Consider the following 19,728-nt stretch of genomic DNA (forward strand, 5'->3'; position numbering starts at 1 on the left):
TTTGTGTGTGTGTTTTCTGGCGTGAGGAGGTGTTTAGTATGTGCATGCTTATCTGCTTGAACTCTGGCGACAGCCAGCTAAATTCCTCACTGTGTAAGATAAAGTGCCTGTCTTTTATGGTTCCTATACTGTTCCCTCTGGCCTCCTTCCCCGGCTAGATATCTTCTCCGCGTAGCATCCCTGTCCATTTACTCCCTGAGAAAAGAACCAGTTTCCCTGCAGTTTGGCAGTCAATGATTCCATAAACAGATATGGGATGTAGAAGAGGTCCCCACTAAGAGGGCCCGAGGGGGGTCGACTTGTTTATTTATGGTCTCAGTCAAAAGCTCTTCCTCCGTCTCCCCTGTCTACTGTAGGAGTATATCACTGTGTTTACTATGATCATGGGGCAGGACGGTTCAATGACTCGATGTTCCACTCCAAGCCAAAGGATGCCAGATTTGATCCTCTGTCCAACTGTCTACAGAAATGGCTGAATTTGAAATCACTGAAATCAGCCTGCAACAGAAATGCTCACAGTGCATTTCCCTCACTAACAGCTGACGGATTGGCTACAGAATCAGCAACAAACGACAGCTCTCACGTGTGGCCCTACAGCGCCTGCCTTTAGCCGATCCTACATGCTGCTCCTCGCTCGGGGCGGTAGGACGATCTGCGTCCCACACTGGACAGAGGTCTGACCCCCCTGTTTGTTTTGTCGTCCTGCAGCTGAGGAAGGCGGTGATGGACCACATCTCCGACTCCTTCCTGGAGACCAACGTGCCCCTGCTGGTGCTCATCGAGGCGGCCAAGAGCGGCAACGAGAAGGAGGTCAAAGAGTATGCCCAGGTGTTCCGTGAGCACGCCAACAAGCTTGTGGAGGTCAGTCATTCATTAAACATGCACACACACACACACACACACACACACACACACACACACACACACACACACACACACACCCATTCAACCACGCTCATATGTCCCCCCATCCGGCTCGAAGGTTATTCATGAGGTGTTTTGTCACTCTCATGAAATTGTTATAAGCACAATTTTATGGGCGCAGGGGGTTCTGTGTGTATTGTTATTGGAATACACGGATGACCTGGTGTGGAAAATGAGGCCAAACCAGGGTGTATGGACACATACATACGCACAAACACGTACACATACACATACTTTCACATATTTATTTTCAAAATGCATCCAGGCAGGTGTTGTTAGGGATAATTTGCAATGGATTGGTGGCCATCTGATGTGTTATTTAACACAAAATAAGGGTGAGAGTCCCATGGAGAGAAAGAATGAATTCAGATGAATACAGCGTGGCTACAATGACAAGAGATGTGTTGAGCCATTGTACTCTATCTTGGATTACAGACTAACCTAGTTTCACCTGTCCCACTCAAACAGTTAAATATAACATGGACGCACACACACACACACACACACACACACACACACACACACACACACACACACACACACACAACTGCACATACGTACACATAGGTACATGCTCAGACAGAGTGGGCTATGTCATTGATGAAGGTCACCAGTTCATGAAACCAAACGATTTTTCCATTCAAGCCGTTTCTGGAAATCCATATCTCAGTATTACCATGTGCACTCTAGTCCCAATAAGACATGATGCATGATGCATGGAGTACAACCAAAGCTTCCAATGAAAATGTATTAAGTGCTGCACAAAAAACATGCATGTAGCATTTATAGATGCGTGTGTCCATTTATCCCAGTCGTGAAAGAGGCTGCTACTGATCCAAACAAGCAAAACGCTTGTGTGTAGGACAAGTTTTCGAGTGGAAGCTTTTTATCATTCGTTGCTTCCCCTAATCTGTACATCGAACCACTTAGGTTGGTCTATGAGAATTTGAAGTTGTTCTTCACATGCTAATGTCTCTCTCAAGCACCAGCATCAGCTGGCTTGATGATTAGCCCATTTGGAGGGTCCAATTTGTGTACACACAATGCACCTGTGGCACGGACATATTCGTTGGGGCAGTTATTACACCTCCATCACAAGAAATGATCTATCAATAATTATTACAGCAAGTTGTCATCTCACTCAAAGTGAGAGTCATCAATATCATTAGCATGTCATTCCTTTTCAAAAGGCCTCCGTGGTCTATCCCTGGCACTATTATTCCATTACTCCATTGCCCCCACCCTATCTATCTCCCTCTCTCTCCCTCCCACTCTCTCTCTCCCTCCCACACTATTTATCTCCCTCTCTCTCTCTTTCCCTCCTACCCTATATATCTCCCTCCCTCTCTATCCATCCCACTCGATCTATCTCCCATTCCATCTATCTCCCTCTCTCTTTATCCCTCTCTCCTCCCACTCTATCTCTCTCCCTCTTTTTCTTACAAAGTCACTCCATCTCCATATCTCTTAGTGTCTCTCTCCCCCTCCCTCTCTCTCTTTGTTTCTTCACCTCTGCTTGTTAGGCCATGTACACCCCAAGGCCTCTGGTAATTACATCATACTCATTAGCGCCATACTGACCAGCAGGGGCCAACTAATTGTGAGGCATTAATTGGCTAAGAATACGACGGGCCAACGCACCAACTAATGAGATATGGCGATGTGTTAAGTAGAAGGTATGCTCGCTAATTGAATATGGACTGTAAGGTTCTGAGGGTCGTTGTGAGTTTCTCACGTGCAGGAAGTGACTGCATGGCGATGTTATGTCTTACCTTCACACAAAGAAAATGCTCACATTGGTTAACACACGTTCTGGATTTTAACTTATGTACTTTTACTCCTCAAACATGATTTTAACTTAACATCTTGGAGTGTGACGTTGATGTGAGAGAGATCTATATTATTACGATTTCAATTATAAGTTGAGGCATGCCATTGTCGAGCAAGACCAGGTTTTATTATGAGGATGACTATTATCTCTAAGTAGTCTATGAGAACACTTAAAGAAACCAAAAACTTTAAATGCTTTTTTCAACATGCCTCATGTTCCCTGGCCATGACACTGTTGTCAATGTTGTCAGAAAACCAGGCAAAGTTACAAATCCTCATTTATAAGTGGAATAAGCTTTGTCGCAATGAAGAAATTCAATTTATTTTGTGTTCTGTTGGCCTATGTTCACAATGACTGTGGGAATATAGATAACAATAAGTTATTATTCAGTTTAGTACATTTTCTCTGTCTCACATTTTCTTTTATTTCTTTAACAATGAATAATTCATTCATGAATATTCCATTCCACTCATTCCGATGCAGAACCCAACAAAGCAAACAGCATTTTGGAATAAAATATTTTACTGCAAAACATTTTCTCATGTGTTTGTTGTCAAGCAGTCAAATGCAAAAGAGCCAGAACCCTGACTTAAACGCCTAATCATCTAGGTTTACATTAAAGCTTGAATATAATGCTGGAACCATAATGTCTGTACGAAACACGTTTTTTCCAACGGACTGCATTTAAATATATCTCAAGCATCTGGAACATTCCTCAATCGTTGTCCTTAGTTCCCCCGTTCAATCCGTCCGCGGGCTCTTCCATCAGCGGTTAGTGTACATTTTAGCCCTGGCGCACTGTGAGTCCCACCAACCATCGTATTTATCTGCTTTGGTGAGTCTGCAGTTAGATCGTCATCAACCATTTCTCGCCAGCACCGCCACAAATTCAGTGACCACTGGTGAACTAATGACATAAAATTATGCCTTGTGAATGTACAGCGTTGCTATTAACGATTCCACTTTTTTGTGCACTCTGTGCTTTGTTCCCCGTTGGAAGGAAAGGCGCAAGCTCACCCATGATGATAGTTTAATAACTATACACTCACACTCAAAATCCGCAATTACTATCTGTAAATAGAGTATGTGTTCTTCATTGGAAAACAAATTGGACTGATCAATAATCCTGGTGTATGTGCCGGATATCTGCAATGGCTCCTACGGTTTTAGCATTCACACCAATGAGAGACAGGCAAATTGTTGTTTTGCAGTAACAAAGAATTGTTTTCTGTGTGAGCTAAACAGAAACAGATGACAGTAATAACCTGCCTGTTCTCAACCGCAATATCTGCTTAGCCATTAGGTCACCAGCACCTTTCCTTTCCAGCTAGCTGGTGATGCTTCATATCACTCTTTCCTTTGCCTCCAGTTTTCTGCTGTGTCTCGTCGTTGTTATTAAGAGGCTATTAGTCACATTAGTGATGATGAATGATTCTATAAAACAAGTAGTGGGGAAAAGAAATAGACACCTACCTGGATTCCATCTTCATTGATGCTGTTGGCGATGAGGATAATGTGCATGGGGCCACTCGAAAAACATTAAACCCCATCACTACTCCAGTTTTTTTGCGTTTGACCTTGATTCTGCACTTACTGAACAACCTATCTTTTAGTACCGCCTCATTAGGGCCCATTTACGTTCATCTCTTCTCAGAGTGTCCACAGAGCCAGAGAGGCCAAACAGGAGAGTTTCCTTCATTAATGGTGCAATATTTTACATGTTAAGGTAAACATGTAAAATACACATTTAAGGGATGGTTTCCCTAAAATGTGGAATCTTGTTTCATCATTCATTTGAAGTATAAAAGTATGTCACCTAAGTGGTATCTTTCAATAGCATCTGAGTGAAGAAACCAAGTCTGAGGGACTGTGTGTCCTCTGTTGAAAGCATTGTGTCATGTCTGTCCAACCTATTCAATACCTTCACAACCATGAGCTCATTCCCCCATGTCTTTGTATTTTCTAGGCCCACATCGTAGCCGAGCCACTTTGAACGTGCAGCTCTTTAGTGCCAATGATTTGATCATGGGTGGCCAAATTGAATCAGAAGTCTGATTTAATCAGAGATCTGATCTGTCTATTTCATTGTTTTTGCTGTCTCTCTGTCGTGGAGGTTACAGTAACTGTTCATTTAACTCAGCTCTCAGCTCTCTCTTTATCGTGTTCCTGGCTTTTTTCACACTCCTCGTCACTCTGCCTCCTTAATCAATCCACCTCCATTCGATTTCTTTCTTTTTAGACAAACAACTTATTTTGCTCTCGCTTAATCAAATGACTCTTAAAGGGAAAAGATTCTTGGAAAGCCAGCGAAAGGAAAGCCACATTTATGGATGCCGGTAACACACCTCTGGTCCACTCACTTGGCCATGCTCAGTGGAAGCTACGTAAAGTGAATGCATAATTGAATGCATTAATCCCACTCTGGCTGGATATTTGCTTGTGCCTGTAATCCCTAGTACTGTGAATTCCTGCGCTTTTTAATTCAGTTTTTCTTTCAAGACTCCTGCGTGTAAAAATAAATATAGAAAATGTAAAATTCTTAACACAGAATACAACACTGTCATAGAATTCACGTAAAGACTGTTCATCTCTAGGTGCGTGCATTATATGTATTTACGTGTGTACTGCTTTTATATATTGCTATTTTCTTAACAGTGGCATGACTTAAGGAGTCGAGGAGCATAATAATAAAACCTCCACACTGCATTCACACACACCACTGCGTTGTCCTTCTGTTGTGGTTGCAGTCTGGGGGGGAAACGGCTCCACATCATTCTAAGCGGCTGTGCTTTAAACACAGTGCTGCAGAACGCGCTAAAGGATGGATTACCATCGGGACAAGTCTATTTGGGATGACCCGGACCTTAACGCCAATGCTAACAGCCTCTCTTCCCCTGACTTATGGGGCTCAGAGGAAATCTAGCTATGGCTGGAAACACACTCCTAGCCCCCTAGGAGAAGATACATCAACTCCCCCCTTTTTTCTCCATGCACCCCTCCAACTTTTTCTCCCTGTTATTTTATAGATGAACTCCTGGCCCAGGGTATCAGTCAAGAGGGGTGTTCCATGCACTTACAGGTGTTGTTGATGCCTTGAGACCATAGGGCAGCCATGACCCCGCTCACTGGAACTGCGCTGCAGCTTTCACATCACCTGACCCCGGCTGTCTTCCTCCACTGCCCTGCATGCGGGGGACAGCAGTGAATCAACACGGTGTCTATAGAGGGGCGCAGACCTTAGTCAGGGACTGTTAATAACCGGACACGCATTAGTCCAAAAATACAACTAAGGAAGTACAAGACAGTAGAAGGCTCTGTTAGTGTGAGACTACAATACACACAGCTGTTTAGTCTGTTATGCAAAGGGATTGCCTGTCACCTCTCAACCTTGTGCTCTGCACTTAGGCCCTACTGTACGTCAATGCAAGCCTAAAGGGCTGATTATGGTCCCACGTTCACGCAACACAAGGACCATGCAGACGCTTCGATGCAGTCGTGAAGATGTTTTGGTTCTGCGTCGGGTTTTAGTGAGCGGACCAATCACAGCCCTTGCGGCTGCGTCGCCTCGGAAGGTTTAAATTTTTGGGAGGCGCTTGTCCGGCTCTCGCCGGACGCAAGGAGGGGCGTAACGGGTCCATAAACCCCTTGCGTTGAGTGAACGTGGGACCATAATCAGCCCTTAACCGTCTGAACTCTACTGCTGAATATAATAAGATATAGGCCTTGTAACTGTAGTTGAAATACCACTCGTGTTTGATTAGAGGACTTGGAAAGAATTGTTGGAGACAGGTAAAAGCCTCTGCTAAATGATGATGAATAGTAAGAGTAGTAAATAGTGCTGTGTCAAATTGAATTTCAACATCTCCACCATTCCCTCACACAAGTGACAATCCTCCCGCTGTTATGTATTCTGATGGTTGTTAAAGCCAAATGCCCAGTGGTTATCTGAAGAATATTTCTTGCATTTCACAAGACAAAGTTTGTCTTTGATAGAGAGGGCACGGGGGACATTTGTAAGTACATCATGTTTGCTGCTTGATGGTAAAAAATCTTTAAACCATGGCAACAGGATTTTTTTTGTCTGTTTCCAAGAACATGCTTTTGCATCTCAAGTGAGGAACTCTTTGCTACACTCTAGAAATCCTATTATTTAGGTTGTGCTTGGATGTCATCTTGTTCTTGATTGACATATTATCTGTTTCATTTAATGGATGTACACTTTGGCATCGTTTTGACGTAGAGCAAGCGGTAACGATCACTGCTTGGATGTGAAATATGCTCATGAATAACCAATGTGAGATTTACTTAACATGCAGTCGTACTAGTGTCATATCATGCCATGTGTGGCCAACGTTGTCGTTCAATTAATTAAGAATAAATTATCATTATTGTTTTTTACTCTTCAACCGAGTACAATCCTACCATCTTAACGGATATGGTTCAGACGCCAAATATATACCGCACACTTGACTCCATAGGGGTGAGCTCAAAAGCCCCTTATTGTCTTTTCTTGAAGAAGGCTGGTGATTGATGGCCACCTTAATGTGGAATATTTCCCCAAACCTCGCTCCAGCAAATTACCATAGAGATAAACTTCGCATTTAGACAAAAATGTCACGGTAAGACCTGCTGAGCGCCAGATATCTTGTGTAAGCGCGGCTACATGACAGGCGGCGGAGGAATCCCTGTCATGTTTTGCAGATATGACTCTTAAGTGGATTACACAAGATTAACTGTGACAAAGGAGGAGGCAGGGGAGGGCTAGACCGTGGCACGCGCCCGCCGTTTCCCCCCCGTCCCGCCACGCTCAAACCACCAGACCCCTAATGCTAAGTGTGATGCGTAGTCTAGCATAGCTCCCTAATTATGTCACGTTAATGTGCGCTTAAGACACGCTTATGACACGATGAGGCTCTGTGGTGTTTTCCTCGGTTTCTCATGATCAGAGTTAACATGGACGACATGGAATTGTGTTCCACCGCAATGTTTCAAATCAAGTCAATTTGTTTTGTTATATCGCTTCATCTCAGACTGTGTGGCTTTACAGGCCATATATTTGTGAAACCCCCTTACCCCAGAAAAAAACTTAATAAACAAGGAAGAAACCTTGAGGAGGATAGTATAACGAGAACATATTTAAAGCACAAAAAGAAAAAAGAAAAGGAAAACTGGTATTGTCCATGGTGATGGGGTGCTGGCCGGTGAGCAAGCTGGTACCCCGTCAGATGCGATGGCTGGGTGTCCAGTCAGGATGACCGCAACACACTCACGCAGAAGCATTATGGTGTGATGGGGCAGGGTGGACATATTTCATTGATGTCGTGGATCAGATCCAGCACCCAAAGCTGTCTCCCAGTGCGGCGCTGCATGCGTCCCCTGGGTTCACCCAGGGGGAATTCATGTCCCGTGGTTTAAAACAAGGTGACGGCAAAGATAACAACCAGAAAAGTGCATGGATAACCGCATTACAAACCATTTCACAATGCTGTTAGCTCAGCCACAAGGGATACACACGTCCTCAGATGGAGGTTAGTATAACATGGGATCCCTCTGGAGTTATTGCCCATCAAGCCAAACCAGCCCAGAGATCCCTCTCTCGCCCACTGTTCCCCCATGCAGTAAAAGCTCAATTAGAGTCCATCTCCATTTCATCAAAAACAAAGTGCGGACCAGAGAGGGCATTAGGCCCCCGTTGGCCTCAACATGCTCGTGAGAAAACGCACTCGGTCGCACTCTGCTCATTACATTGTCCCTCCTCTTATGTAGCACATATACACACATAACACGCCCACACACACACACACACGCACGCACGCACGCACGCACGCACGCACGCACACACACACACATAGACACACACACACACACACACACACACACACACACACACACACACACACATAACACGCCCACAAAGCCACACACACACACAAACACACACACACATGCACACACCCACACACACATAGTTATCAAAAACCAATTATGGTTCTTTTTCTTTTTGAGTACAGTACCACATTGTTGCTTTGGTCAGCAAATCCTATCATTAAAGGGGCGGTCCACTGGTTTAACACTTTGAGGCTCCTGTTGGGGTAGTGGGAACGTGTTTTAAATCATTTGGTGAAATTGAATCATATAATCATATAATCTATAATAGGTGTCATCAATGACGCTTTGCATTGCGTCGCTTCGTAAGGAGAAAGGGCTTTGTACCTTCTAAGAAAACCGCCACACTCAGCGGCCAAAGGTAGTTAGCTGCAGCTAGCATCACGCAGGCGCTTGTTTACATTTTGCCTCAGTGACTCAGGTGGCTCAGTGACTTCTCTTGATGTATTCTCAGATGTGTTTCATCAAGGATCTTTACGAACGGTAAATATTTCCATCAGAATAAGATATCATTAGAGCTCTTGAGAAGGGAATAGACTCATTATTCTGTTAGTAATATGAATAAATTTACACAAGATGAAGGTCAGGTGAGCTGCATGATATAAATATTACATAATGAAAGTAATAGACCATATCTGATCTAGAATGCAACTAATCATTTGTCCTGTTAGCCTATTGATGGTCGACTAATAAATAAATCAGTGTGTCTTTAATAGTGACTTTCTGCTGAGACAAAGTGAGAGGGCATCTAAGGAGTTTTTTTAACGATTTCCATTTGGAATGAAAGGATTCTTCTATGAGCGGTGCCCACCTAAATCCACATTATTTGTTTTATGGATCGTGCCGGGGCCGGTCTATAGCAGAGTGTGGCTACAATTCTCTGGAAACTAGGATTGATTAGGGCTATCGACGCCTTCCTCTCCTCCACCACTCTACCTGTTCACATGCTAGCCAGCACTACCACACTTCTCCTTGGGCCTCATCAATTCACAAACCGTTTTGCTGTAGCTTGCGGTCGGGTGTCGGGTGTTATCCGGTCTGTGAAAGCACGCTGCACCGCCTGCTTAGCGTGACAGACAGCAGGTAAATGGCTCATCAGCAGCCTGCTCTTTCTCCCCTGGATCGGATCTGCTCCTTCATTGGCCTGCTCACCCTTTCAGAAGCCCGGCCGGGAACGGTCGTCCCTCTCCTTAACCCCCCCTCTCTCTGTGTGGGCGTGAGGGGAACCGGAGGGGGGAGGGCGAGAGAGAGAGAAAGGGAGAGAGGCTGAGACCGAGGAAGAGATGGGGACATGTTGAGAGTGCTGAGAGAGAGAGTGGTAGAGAGACAGATAAGGAGGTAGAGAGACATATAAAGAGAAAGGAAGAGGGAAGGAGACAGAGACAGAGAGACATATAGACGGAGGGAGAGAGAAAGCCAAAGTGGCGAGAGAGATGTGAAAGGGACCAGGGTGAGTCAAGAGACACAAACATAATAGGCCATTTTCTGGCCCCATCATCACATGGTTCCTCCGTCTTTGGGAGGTGGAGGGGAGCGTGGTGGACTATCAGATGGCGCTCCGGTAATGAGGGCCATCTCCCACCGGAGCCATGCCGGCCACAGGCTGCCCGTCCACCAGGAGAGAACCAGTCCCAGTGCACAGGTGTGATCCAGGAGGGAGAGGGGAATAGCGTTTTCTTATTACCTCTGACTGCTCTGTACCCTTCGGGCCAGAGCTGCCGGCCATGGTCTTACAATGTGCTGTGATTTGTAGAAGGCTATCCCAACTCTCCAAGGAACTACTGCTGAGCCGCACTCCTCCATCACCACCCGCTCCTTCCTCCACCACTGTCTCCTCCACAACCATCCCCTCCTCCCTCAACCACCACCCCTTCCTCCCTCCTCCAGCACCACCTCTTTCCCTGAGGGTAGCAGCCCTAGTTTTGAGGGTTAACTTACATCATCAAAGAAACCCAGTGTCTCATCTAATATTAACCTGTGCTTAAACAGCAGTAGCGCTGGCAGCGCCGGTGATGTTTACACAGCTATAGAGTGCTCTAGCCTGCCGGCCTGCACAAAGGCCTCGCCAGCACGTTCACAGATCAGGGGTCGGGGGCCGTCAGAAGGGGTCAGCGGCTGACAGTGTGTTTCCGCCGTGCTGTGCTGTGCTCGCAAGGTGACTGGTGTATGCTATGCGCTCAGTGCTCGGGCCTGCAGGGAAGACAGCAGGGCTCCTGAAATGTGAGCAGAATGAATTAGTGTGTGAAATGTGTGAAGCAGAGGGAAGCTGCTGTGCCTATTTTTAGGGAATGTGCCCGCTAGTGTGTTTTTAAAATTGTTCTGGGTGTGTGTATAGTGAATATAGAAGCGACCTCCGATAAACCAATTCTGTCTTTCTTCTGGACGTTATATGAGGTTGTTGATGCAGTGAAAATAGGGGGAAACGTGTGATGTTCCTGTGTAGATCACTTCCGCGCGACTCTGTCACTGTCAACATGGCACATTCGGGCAGTGTGAGTTTATGCAGATGACTAAACGATATTCATAGCTCACCATGGCATTTATATCACCGATGTCCCATATCACCGGGTTTATTGTGTGACACTAATTCATGCTAATATCCAATTGCTTTTATGTCATGGTACACTGCCAATGTTTAAGATGAAATACTTCTAAGTAAGTAAGAATGCAACCCTTCATGGTCGGGGTGCAGTATAAGTGATGTTCTGTGTTCTGGGAGGGGGTAGACAGAGACAATGGTGGACGGGGAGGGAGTGGAGGACAGTCATCTCCAGCCATTTGACTTTTTGACACGGTTTAAATCTAATCATCAAAAAGCTTTAGAGGTGAAGCTAGCTGTTGGTAGGAAGTTAAATGTGCTGGAAATTAAGTCCATTAATCAGGGTAATTTAAGTGTGTGTGTACGCGTGTGTGTCTGTACGAATGTGTGTGAATCCAATCCAGAAAGGGCTTTGGTTGCAAAAGGCAGAAAGAGAAGGTGAAAATGCTTGATGATGCAGAAGAGGAGCCATCAATTCTCATTACGGCACATAGATCATCGTTCCTAATTACGCTTGTGTCATGTCTGTAACGTCTACAGTACCAATGCAGAATAGAGCACTTTAGCTTTTGCCCAGATCACCTCCAACTGATTAATTAGGTGTAAGACCAAAAGCTGAAGCCGCTCTTGTTTTGCGCTAGATAGCATATTATATGAGAGTTTCAATATACCAGGGTCAGGCCCCTTGCCCGGCATAGCATTAAATATGAAGCGCATATACAAGGGGTCGGGTGCCCCTGGGGAACAGTTGCATTTGCAAGTGATATGAGACCTGGTGGAAGAGGGGGGCAACGTCAACCTACTTTTTGAATACTAATTTTAAACAATGGCTACGGATAGCTACTGAAACTCAAACTTTCAATTTGTGCCGTGTTAATTATTCGGTGGTCTTTTGGCTGTGCATATCATTTCGGAGAGGTTAGAATGAGTTTGAGTTTTGAGATTTTGTCTGGATGTACTTAAATTAATATTATCCTATTAGGAACCAATAAATGATAGATGATGCCTGAAATGTAATGTGATTTATTTAACTCAAACCAGTCAAATTTGAACACATACTTTTATTATGATAGATTATGATGATAATTTAATAAGCAGTTTGATGGGTTGGCAATTTTGTTTAAAACATATATATATATATATATATATATATATATATATATATATATATATATATTCTATATATAAATTGCTTCTGTTAGGTTAATTGCGGGATCAATCTAGTTAACAGCAAACCAACCATGAACATGGTTTAATTCATGTTTAATTATATACAATCATATTTCCTTTCTGGCTGTGGCTAACTACTTTCTGTGTTTCTTTATGTATTCTCTTTATTTATCGAGCCACTCCATTGCTATCGCCATATCCCCAAGCTTGTTAACTCATTAACGCAGCTGTGACCGATGCTCATTAGCAACTCTTCAGAGATGCAACACAAACTGGTCTGGCCCTCGTCTATGTCTCCATTCAAGTATTTGAATCAAGACCGTTGACATTGAGTTTGCATGGCATCCTCCACTCACCAGAGATCAGTAATCTCTCTGATGCAGCCCGCGTTGTCTGTTACCTGTCAGCTGATGTCATGCTGCTCCGGCTGCATTCCAATCCCTCAAGGGTTGAAGGCCAGAAGTGGAACGCGCTGGGGGGAGGCCTAAAGGGTGCACACGGTGGATGATGCACAGCGCACTGCCTCCACCAACTCAACACAAGATAGATATTCCCTCATGTATATTTATGTACAAGAAAACGCGGCTCAAAGCCATGGCGGAAAATGATTCATACCACGCTGTGTGTTTCTATTCAGACATGCAAACGCACACACACGCAGCCACACACACACACACACACACACACACACACACACAAAAGCACGCACACAAATACATCCCACGCAAACAACCCCAACTTAGTTTTACAGCAAAAAGCCATTTGTTGCCCTTGTGCACACTAACGACATCATCAGACAGTGTCTGGTCATAGCCCTATAGCGAGTTGATCCATGAAGTACCGAGCGTGTAATGTACAACGCGCCTCTGATGCAGCGCTGCACACGCATGACGCATCCGACGCCATCCCACCAATGGCGTGTGACTGAGCACTAGAAAACACCACTTTTCCGCATGGCTGCGGCCTAGCATGCATTGGCTGGAGCGTGTAATATGATTGCCTCTGTTGGCTTCATTTGATCTGGATATGCGGGCATCCATATGCGGGGTTTAAAAGGGCTGTCGGATGTGTGAATCCACACGTCACCACGTACAGCTGCATCACCGCGGGGGGGGAAGTTGCTGTGTGGTTCGGCTCTGTTTACTTTTCGCCTTTCATTCCAATCCCATCTCCGGTGAGACACAGCAACTCGTGTGTAGCTGCTGCTAAACCACCCCCTCTTACCGCTGGGGAGCATAAGACACATACACATAAGACACATACACATACACACGTCAAGGTCTGGGTGTCAGCACTCATGGTGACTTAAGGAGGTGAATAGAGGGAATGAGCAGACAATTCAGTTCGACTGTATTCTTATAGCCCTTAATCACAGTTACACTCTCAAACGGCGAGTAATCTGTGTGGTTATGGACGGGGAGCGGGCTAGATGGAAGATGGGATCGGCGTCGATGGCTGGTTGTTTTCCTCTTTACTGTGATGATGCAAACGTATAATCTAAAATAATCTTTTCTGAGTATTGTGTTTCCGCTGCGTTACGGCAATACAGGCTCTATGAGATGAGAGTGGCAGTGACTGCACCATCTGTTAAACAAGAAAGCCCCCTCTCTATCCTTCCCATCTGGGGAGCATAAAATAAAACCAGTTGTTTTAGATGGCAGACTTGTCGTCGGTGTCCCAGAAGGAGGGAGGCCGGGGCAGACCCATCTCCGTCAGGGCCTGGGCCCCTTTCCCTCAGAGAGACCGTGTGGACGCAAACACCGCCAGAAAACAAACACGGTGCGCTCTCAGCTGACATCCCCAGCAGACAGCCAGGAGAGGGGACCCGTCGGGGCCGGAGCCCATTCACAAAGCCATCGGGGGAGACTTTGTTCAGCTCCCTCCCGAGATTCACCTCAATGTACTGGAATGAGTACAGACATCCAACTGACATCCAGCACTTTTATTGTTGTCAAATGCTGTTAAAGATCTTTATCACTCTAGTAAGCCCATCTCGCATCTTACCCTTTCCTTTGGTTCTTTTGCATGCGTTTTTTGCATTTGTGTGTCTCTCTCTCTCTCTCTCTCTCTCTCTCTCTCTCTCTTCATATGGCTCTCTCTGTTCTGTGATTTCTCCATTGTGTACTGAGGACTGGTTGACTCATAAGTCCTTTGTTTCTTGAGGCATGTAACATCCTTTGGGTATATACAGCAGTAAACTGCTTTAAAAGACAAATACCTACACCCCATAGCTAGCCTGGCCACATTCATTCCATATTAAGAGCTGGAATAAAAACAAGGAAGTCCAAACAAAACCAATTGAATACGTCTGTCTCTTGGTATGTAGAAGACCAAATACATATTGAGTAATGACGATGAAATGGAAGTACTTGCATTTAAAATGGTCCAAATGAAAACAGGGTCTTGAGTGGATCAGCAGGATCCCAGTCTCCAAAGAGGTAGTGTTTTTGTATTTATGTGTCTATGTCTATATTATTTTTTTTATTATTAATATTTGACGGCACTAATAATATAATATACTTGCATTAATTTATTATAATTTCCATTAAATCTTTTTTTAATTTGTATTAATTGATTTACCTGATTGATTTATCTATTTCCCGTATTTCTCCAGCTATGTTTCCTCCTGGTTGCGTACAGGCAGTGTGCTAAGTGAAAGAGACGCTGGAGGCTGAGCGGTGCCTGCTAAGCTGGATTTAGTCACGGGGCATTGTCATTAGATTAATGGAGCAGAAGCAAGCGTCCCCAGCCTCCAGAGAGGAGCTGTGCTGTCGGCTGGGGGAGGGGACTATCGGGCCTCTTGCTCCCGGGATTTCACGTTCACTGTTGTTCTCCGCCCAGCATCCCCATGTTACTGTCGTGACCCCAGCCTCCCCTCCAGCCTCACCCCCTGTTACTGTCGTGACCCCAGCCTCAGCCTGGGTTAATGTTGTGACCCCAGCCTCACCCTTAGCCTCACCCCCTGTTAGTGTTGTGACCCCAGCCTCACTGTCAGCCTCACCCCCTGTTACTGTCATGACTCCGGCCTTACCGTCAGCCTCACCCCCTGCTAGTGTTGTGACCCCAGCCTCCATTGTTCAGTGTGATTGTGAGTCGATTGAGGAGGGTTTTAGTTGGCCTGCTCAGGCACGGAGAACTATGGTGAACAGTTACTCCAAACAGAACTCATGAACTTATATGCCCTCAACCGTGGCTCTGAACTGGGAGCTCTAGAGAAATTTAAACCAAGCTGTGCAGCTACATTAGATTGTTATGTATATAACCGGCTAACTCTTAGGAAATCTGAATAATGACATTTTTCAGAAACATGATAATACAATAATCAGTCTACACTTAGAGTGTGTGTTAATGTGTGTGTGTTTATGTGTTTACCATGCGGGGTTCACAGTTGCTATCACTTGCATTGTGTGCAACGTCCCACCGTGTGAGTGTTACTGTGCGGCAGCAGGGGCAGTATGTGCGCGTGCGTGTGACAGTTTCTCCATGGACCCCTGCCGGCCAGGCATTATGGCATCCTGTGATATCCCTTCCCTTCCTGTTTTGCCACCTGTGTCCTAATCAGCCAATTTGTTCTGCCTGCAGGCCCTCGTACTGTTCTCTGATCGCTCCCTTCCATTCTGCAGTGCTCTTTCTGCATCCGGAGATCTGTTTAGTTGATCCATGCACAGCTAACAAATTGCTTCCAATCAAAAGAAAGGCAGGGGAAAAGGAAAGTAGCCAAAACCATGGCTGCCATGTGTGCAGATGCAGGGCAACTTCAGTGGTGCGGGAGGGGGGGAAGCAGCCGAGGCAGTTAATGGTGTGAATGCTGGAGGCATTGACTAAATATGTCAATCAAATTCCTTCTGCCGCTTTCTTCGGACCCTAACTACTTCCACTGTTTTTTGAGACTTTCAATTTGTAAAATGTGAAGCTTGTATTAGTACCATCGGCTACTCATTAAAAAAAATAAAAATAAAATAAAAAAAAATATATATATATACAGTGGCGCCAACTTCAGGTCAACATTGGGGGGGTCATAAAATTTTCGTTCAAATGTTTTCCACTAAAAAGTAGGCTATATTACTTCTCCAAAGTCGTGCTTTCAGAATTTGAGGATGTATGATTTAACCGTTCCATCAATTGACTGCGTTGAATGTGTTTTACAAGTGCGTTATTTTCCATAAACATGCCCGAATAAATGGGAGTAGGCCTAGCTTAATTACATTTCAGGCACTAATTTAGAAATGTAGAAATCATGGAAGTAACTCGCCAGGCTCTCGTAGTTCGCAAGAACTGACTTCACACTGCTTACTCGCATCGTCCAGTGGGTGGGGCAAAGCGGGCGCAAATTGTTCCCACCTGCAGGCTTAAGGAAAGATTCAAACCATGTCAGTATTTTTGCTTACTCTCTGATTGTATTGATCAGCTCTTTGACTGTCTTCATCGCATCTCGGCATATGTTAACTTTTGAAACGCCATCTTGAAAGGCAAGGTTCATGTTGTAGGCATTACAATGCACGTACATTGCCTCTTCTTTTATGTCCTTGACGCGCACTTGGAAGCCCGAACTGCTCCCTGACATATTCGACCTGCCAATCATGTGGCACTGCCAACCATTCGTATGTCAGGAATGTTGCCAGCGATGCTTTAGAACGATTGGTGGGGGATATTGAGGTGGAGGGAGGTGGCGGGGTGCTATCGCAGCGCAGTGCAACACAGCGTTCTTTTGCTCAGTGCAGCGTTCTATCGCACTTGCTTTATTTAATGGGACGGATAAAGAAAACGTGCTGGTTCACTTTGTTTCAATATTGAGGGTTTTTTGCACCCCCAACCTTATCTTCTATATTTCACAATTCGGTCAATATTTAACTTGAGTACTACTTTGAATACTACTACCATATCATTTTAGTTTAGCCATTTGTTTAACTCTTACATTTTGGTCAACTATTTGACATTATTAAAATGTTTTATGTATTCATATTATTATGCTTATTCCACTCAGACTTTGAAATTTGGAAGCCTGTTCAAACTCCATCAACCTTTAAAATGTTAAAAAAATGAGTTTAAGCCAGCAATCTAGTTTAGCGTTAGCCTTTTAATAGCCGTCAGGAACACCGCAATTCTTCAGAAATTACCTTTTCTAGTTATGAATATGAATTAGATCAAACAGTTTCAGCTCGTAATTTCTCCTCTGAGAAAGGCTTTCAGCAGTCCCCACTGAAGGCCAAGGACAATTACCAGCCTAACACCATTTATTCTTTTGTTATGCAATCTTGCTTTTTCTTTGGGTTGGATAACATTCTTTTTACTGTTATTGTATACGATGCAACGAGTCAAGACATGAAATCCTGGGCATACAGTATTATTAAGATATGAAACTGTGTTTTTCTCTTCAAAGTTGAGTGTGCTGAGTTGAGGTTAATAATATTGTTTTTATATATTCAGTCAAAAACCTTGCAAGATATACGCATTTAAGGACCACTGTAGGGCAAGCATTTAAGAAATTATTCAAATCTGCCTTCTGGAATTACAGAATTGTCAATACAACATCTGTCTTTTGACTCGAAATATTGAAATATTTCACATTTATATATGTATTCAAAGGCTACCTATTATTTTACTGAACAGACGTTCTCCAATCCCCAAGGGATTTTGCAGCTGCCATGAGCTGCCTGGGATTTCCACTGGCAATTAATTCAAGTTTAATCTTTAAATAACAAATAAATAAAGCAAATAAAGAATACACTCCTATTGTAGAAATCCTAGTCATGTCACCACTGCCACAGGCAGTGGCAAACATTTTAACATCTACTGTGTAATTGAGCCAATCCTACATACATCCACTACTTAACCTATGAATAAATTATCTTTAAATGGATAGCTACAAGCTTCCAATATTTGGCAATTTCTGGCAAAAAGTCTTACTTGACCGGAACTATAAGCTTGTGCAACAAGTGTTTTTGAATGGTGCAACACAGGCTTTGGAGAAAGAAAGCTTTAGGCTTTATTTCTCAATAGCATATTAGCAGTAAAAAAAAACGATTAAAAAAATTGTCTACACTTTTGACTAAGCATAGACAATTTTGTGTGAAAAATACAATCCAAAAGAAACACATGTCCAAATAGATCACCTAAATGCATGCGTTTTGGCACTGTGCTACCGCTAGTCACTATCATTACAAAACACATTGTTATAAAACGTCTGTGTTTGAAGGCGTTTGAAGAGTGAAAGCCTGCGATCACTCCCCTGGGTGTGATACGCCGCGATGGAAAAGGCCTTATAGACCTTGCAAGTAGTTCGGCTCGGTGGGAACCTTTCACGTCTTCACACTGCCTCACTCCCTACCACTGGGAACGCACACGCACCTTCATTTAAAGCTCAGCACTCGGCAAGTGGCATTTCCAGGGAAGAAAAGACGCCACACAGCTGACAGACAAACTTCTGGAAGTCTATAATGTCAGGGCTCACCTAAAGTCACCCCACCGCTGAGTCATCGAAGATTAAAGCACACATGTATTGTTTGGGGTTAATATCCGCCTGTGTGTTTTGCCCTGCTGTATTATACAGTACATGGGATATGTCGCCCCAGACACCCTTACAGATTCAGTTGTGTTTCACTTTTCTACATCAAGCCTCCCGCTGTTGGAAGGTTAAAACACAAAGTGCTGACGACAGATGACCTTTTTGTGCCTACACCTCTATTATCCAGTAAAGATAATCAGGGCTCACTCACGCATCACAAACATGCGAATATAAGGGTTCTGGGGGAGCTGGGTGGAAATGTCAAGGTCCTGCTCTGTCCATATGCTACCCATTCTAGATTACAGAATACTGACTATAAATATTGGATCATTATACAATTATATGGATTGTATTCTCTGCTCATACACTACCCTTACATTAATAAAGTTATGTTGTATACAACCTAGCTCCTACTCTATCCATACACTACCCACATATGAATACCATTGGAATGTGTGCTTCTTTGTCTGTGTGTTATCCATGAATGCAAACTGTTGGATTATACACCAATGTCGTTATCCGTAAATATGCTACTCATACAGGAATACAGTTGGAGTGTGTGTAATTTGGTTTGAAGGTTGAACGGTTGAACGGTACGCATACATATGCAAACATAAATGGCAATTATGATTGTGATGTAAGTGATAATAGTTCCATTTAATTCGGGATAACATGTTCTAGTTTAAGGTGAAAGTCTACAGCGCTAAAGTGAGGCTACCGCGCCACATGGGGTGACCTCCCTACAGCGCTGAAGTGAGACTACCGTGCACCATGGGGTGACCTCCTACCCATGTGTTTTCTCCTGAATGGAACTTTCCTTGGCCTTATAAAGTGTGCCCCAAAAAATAACCGCCATCAGCGGGTCAAGCGCTT

At 44.2% G+C, this 19,728-nt stretch overlaps 1 protein-coding gene across 1 annotated transcript in view; it reads left to right on the forward strand.

Annotated features, from left to right (window-relative positions):
- The first annotated feature begins 711 nt into the window (after window positions 1–711).
- LOC311340195 (catenin alpha-2) overlaps window positions 712–19,728 on the forward strand; it is a 58,185-nt gene continuing 39,168 nt past the window's right edge. Inside the window, exon 1 of the mRNA XM_084465077.1 lies at window positions 712–861. Within this exon, the coding sequence (XP_084321203.1) occupies window positions 724–861 (138 nt within the window). The 5' untranslated portion in view covers window positions 712–723. The remainder of the gene's footprint in view (window positions 862–19,728) is intronic.

This window comes from Micromesistius poutassou (assembly GCF_964030765.1).
Source record: "Micromesistius poutassou genome assembly, chromosome: 3".
Taxonomy (NCBI): Eukaryota; Metazoa; Chordata; class Actinopteri; order Gadiformes; family Gadidae; genus Micromesistius; species Micromesistius poutassou.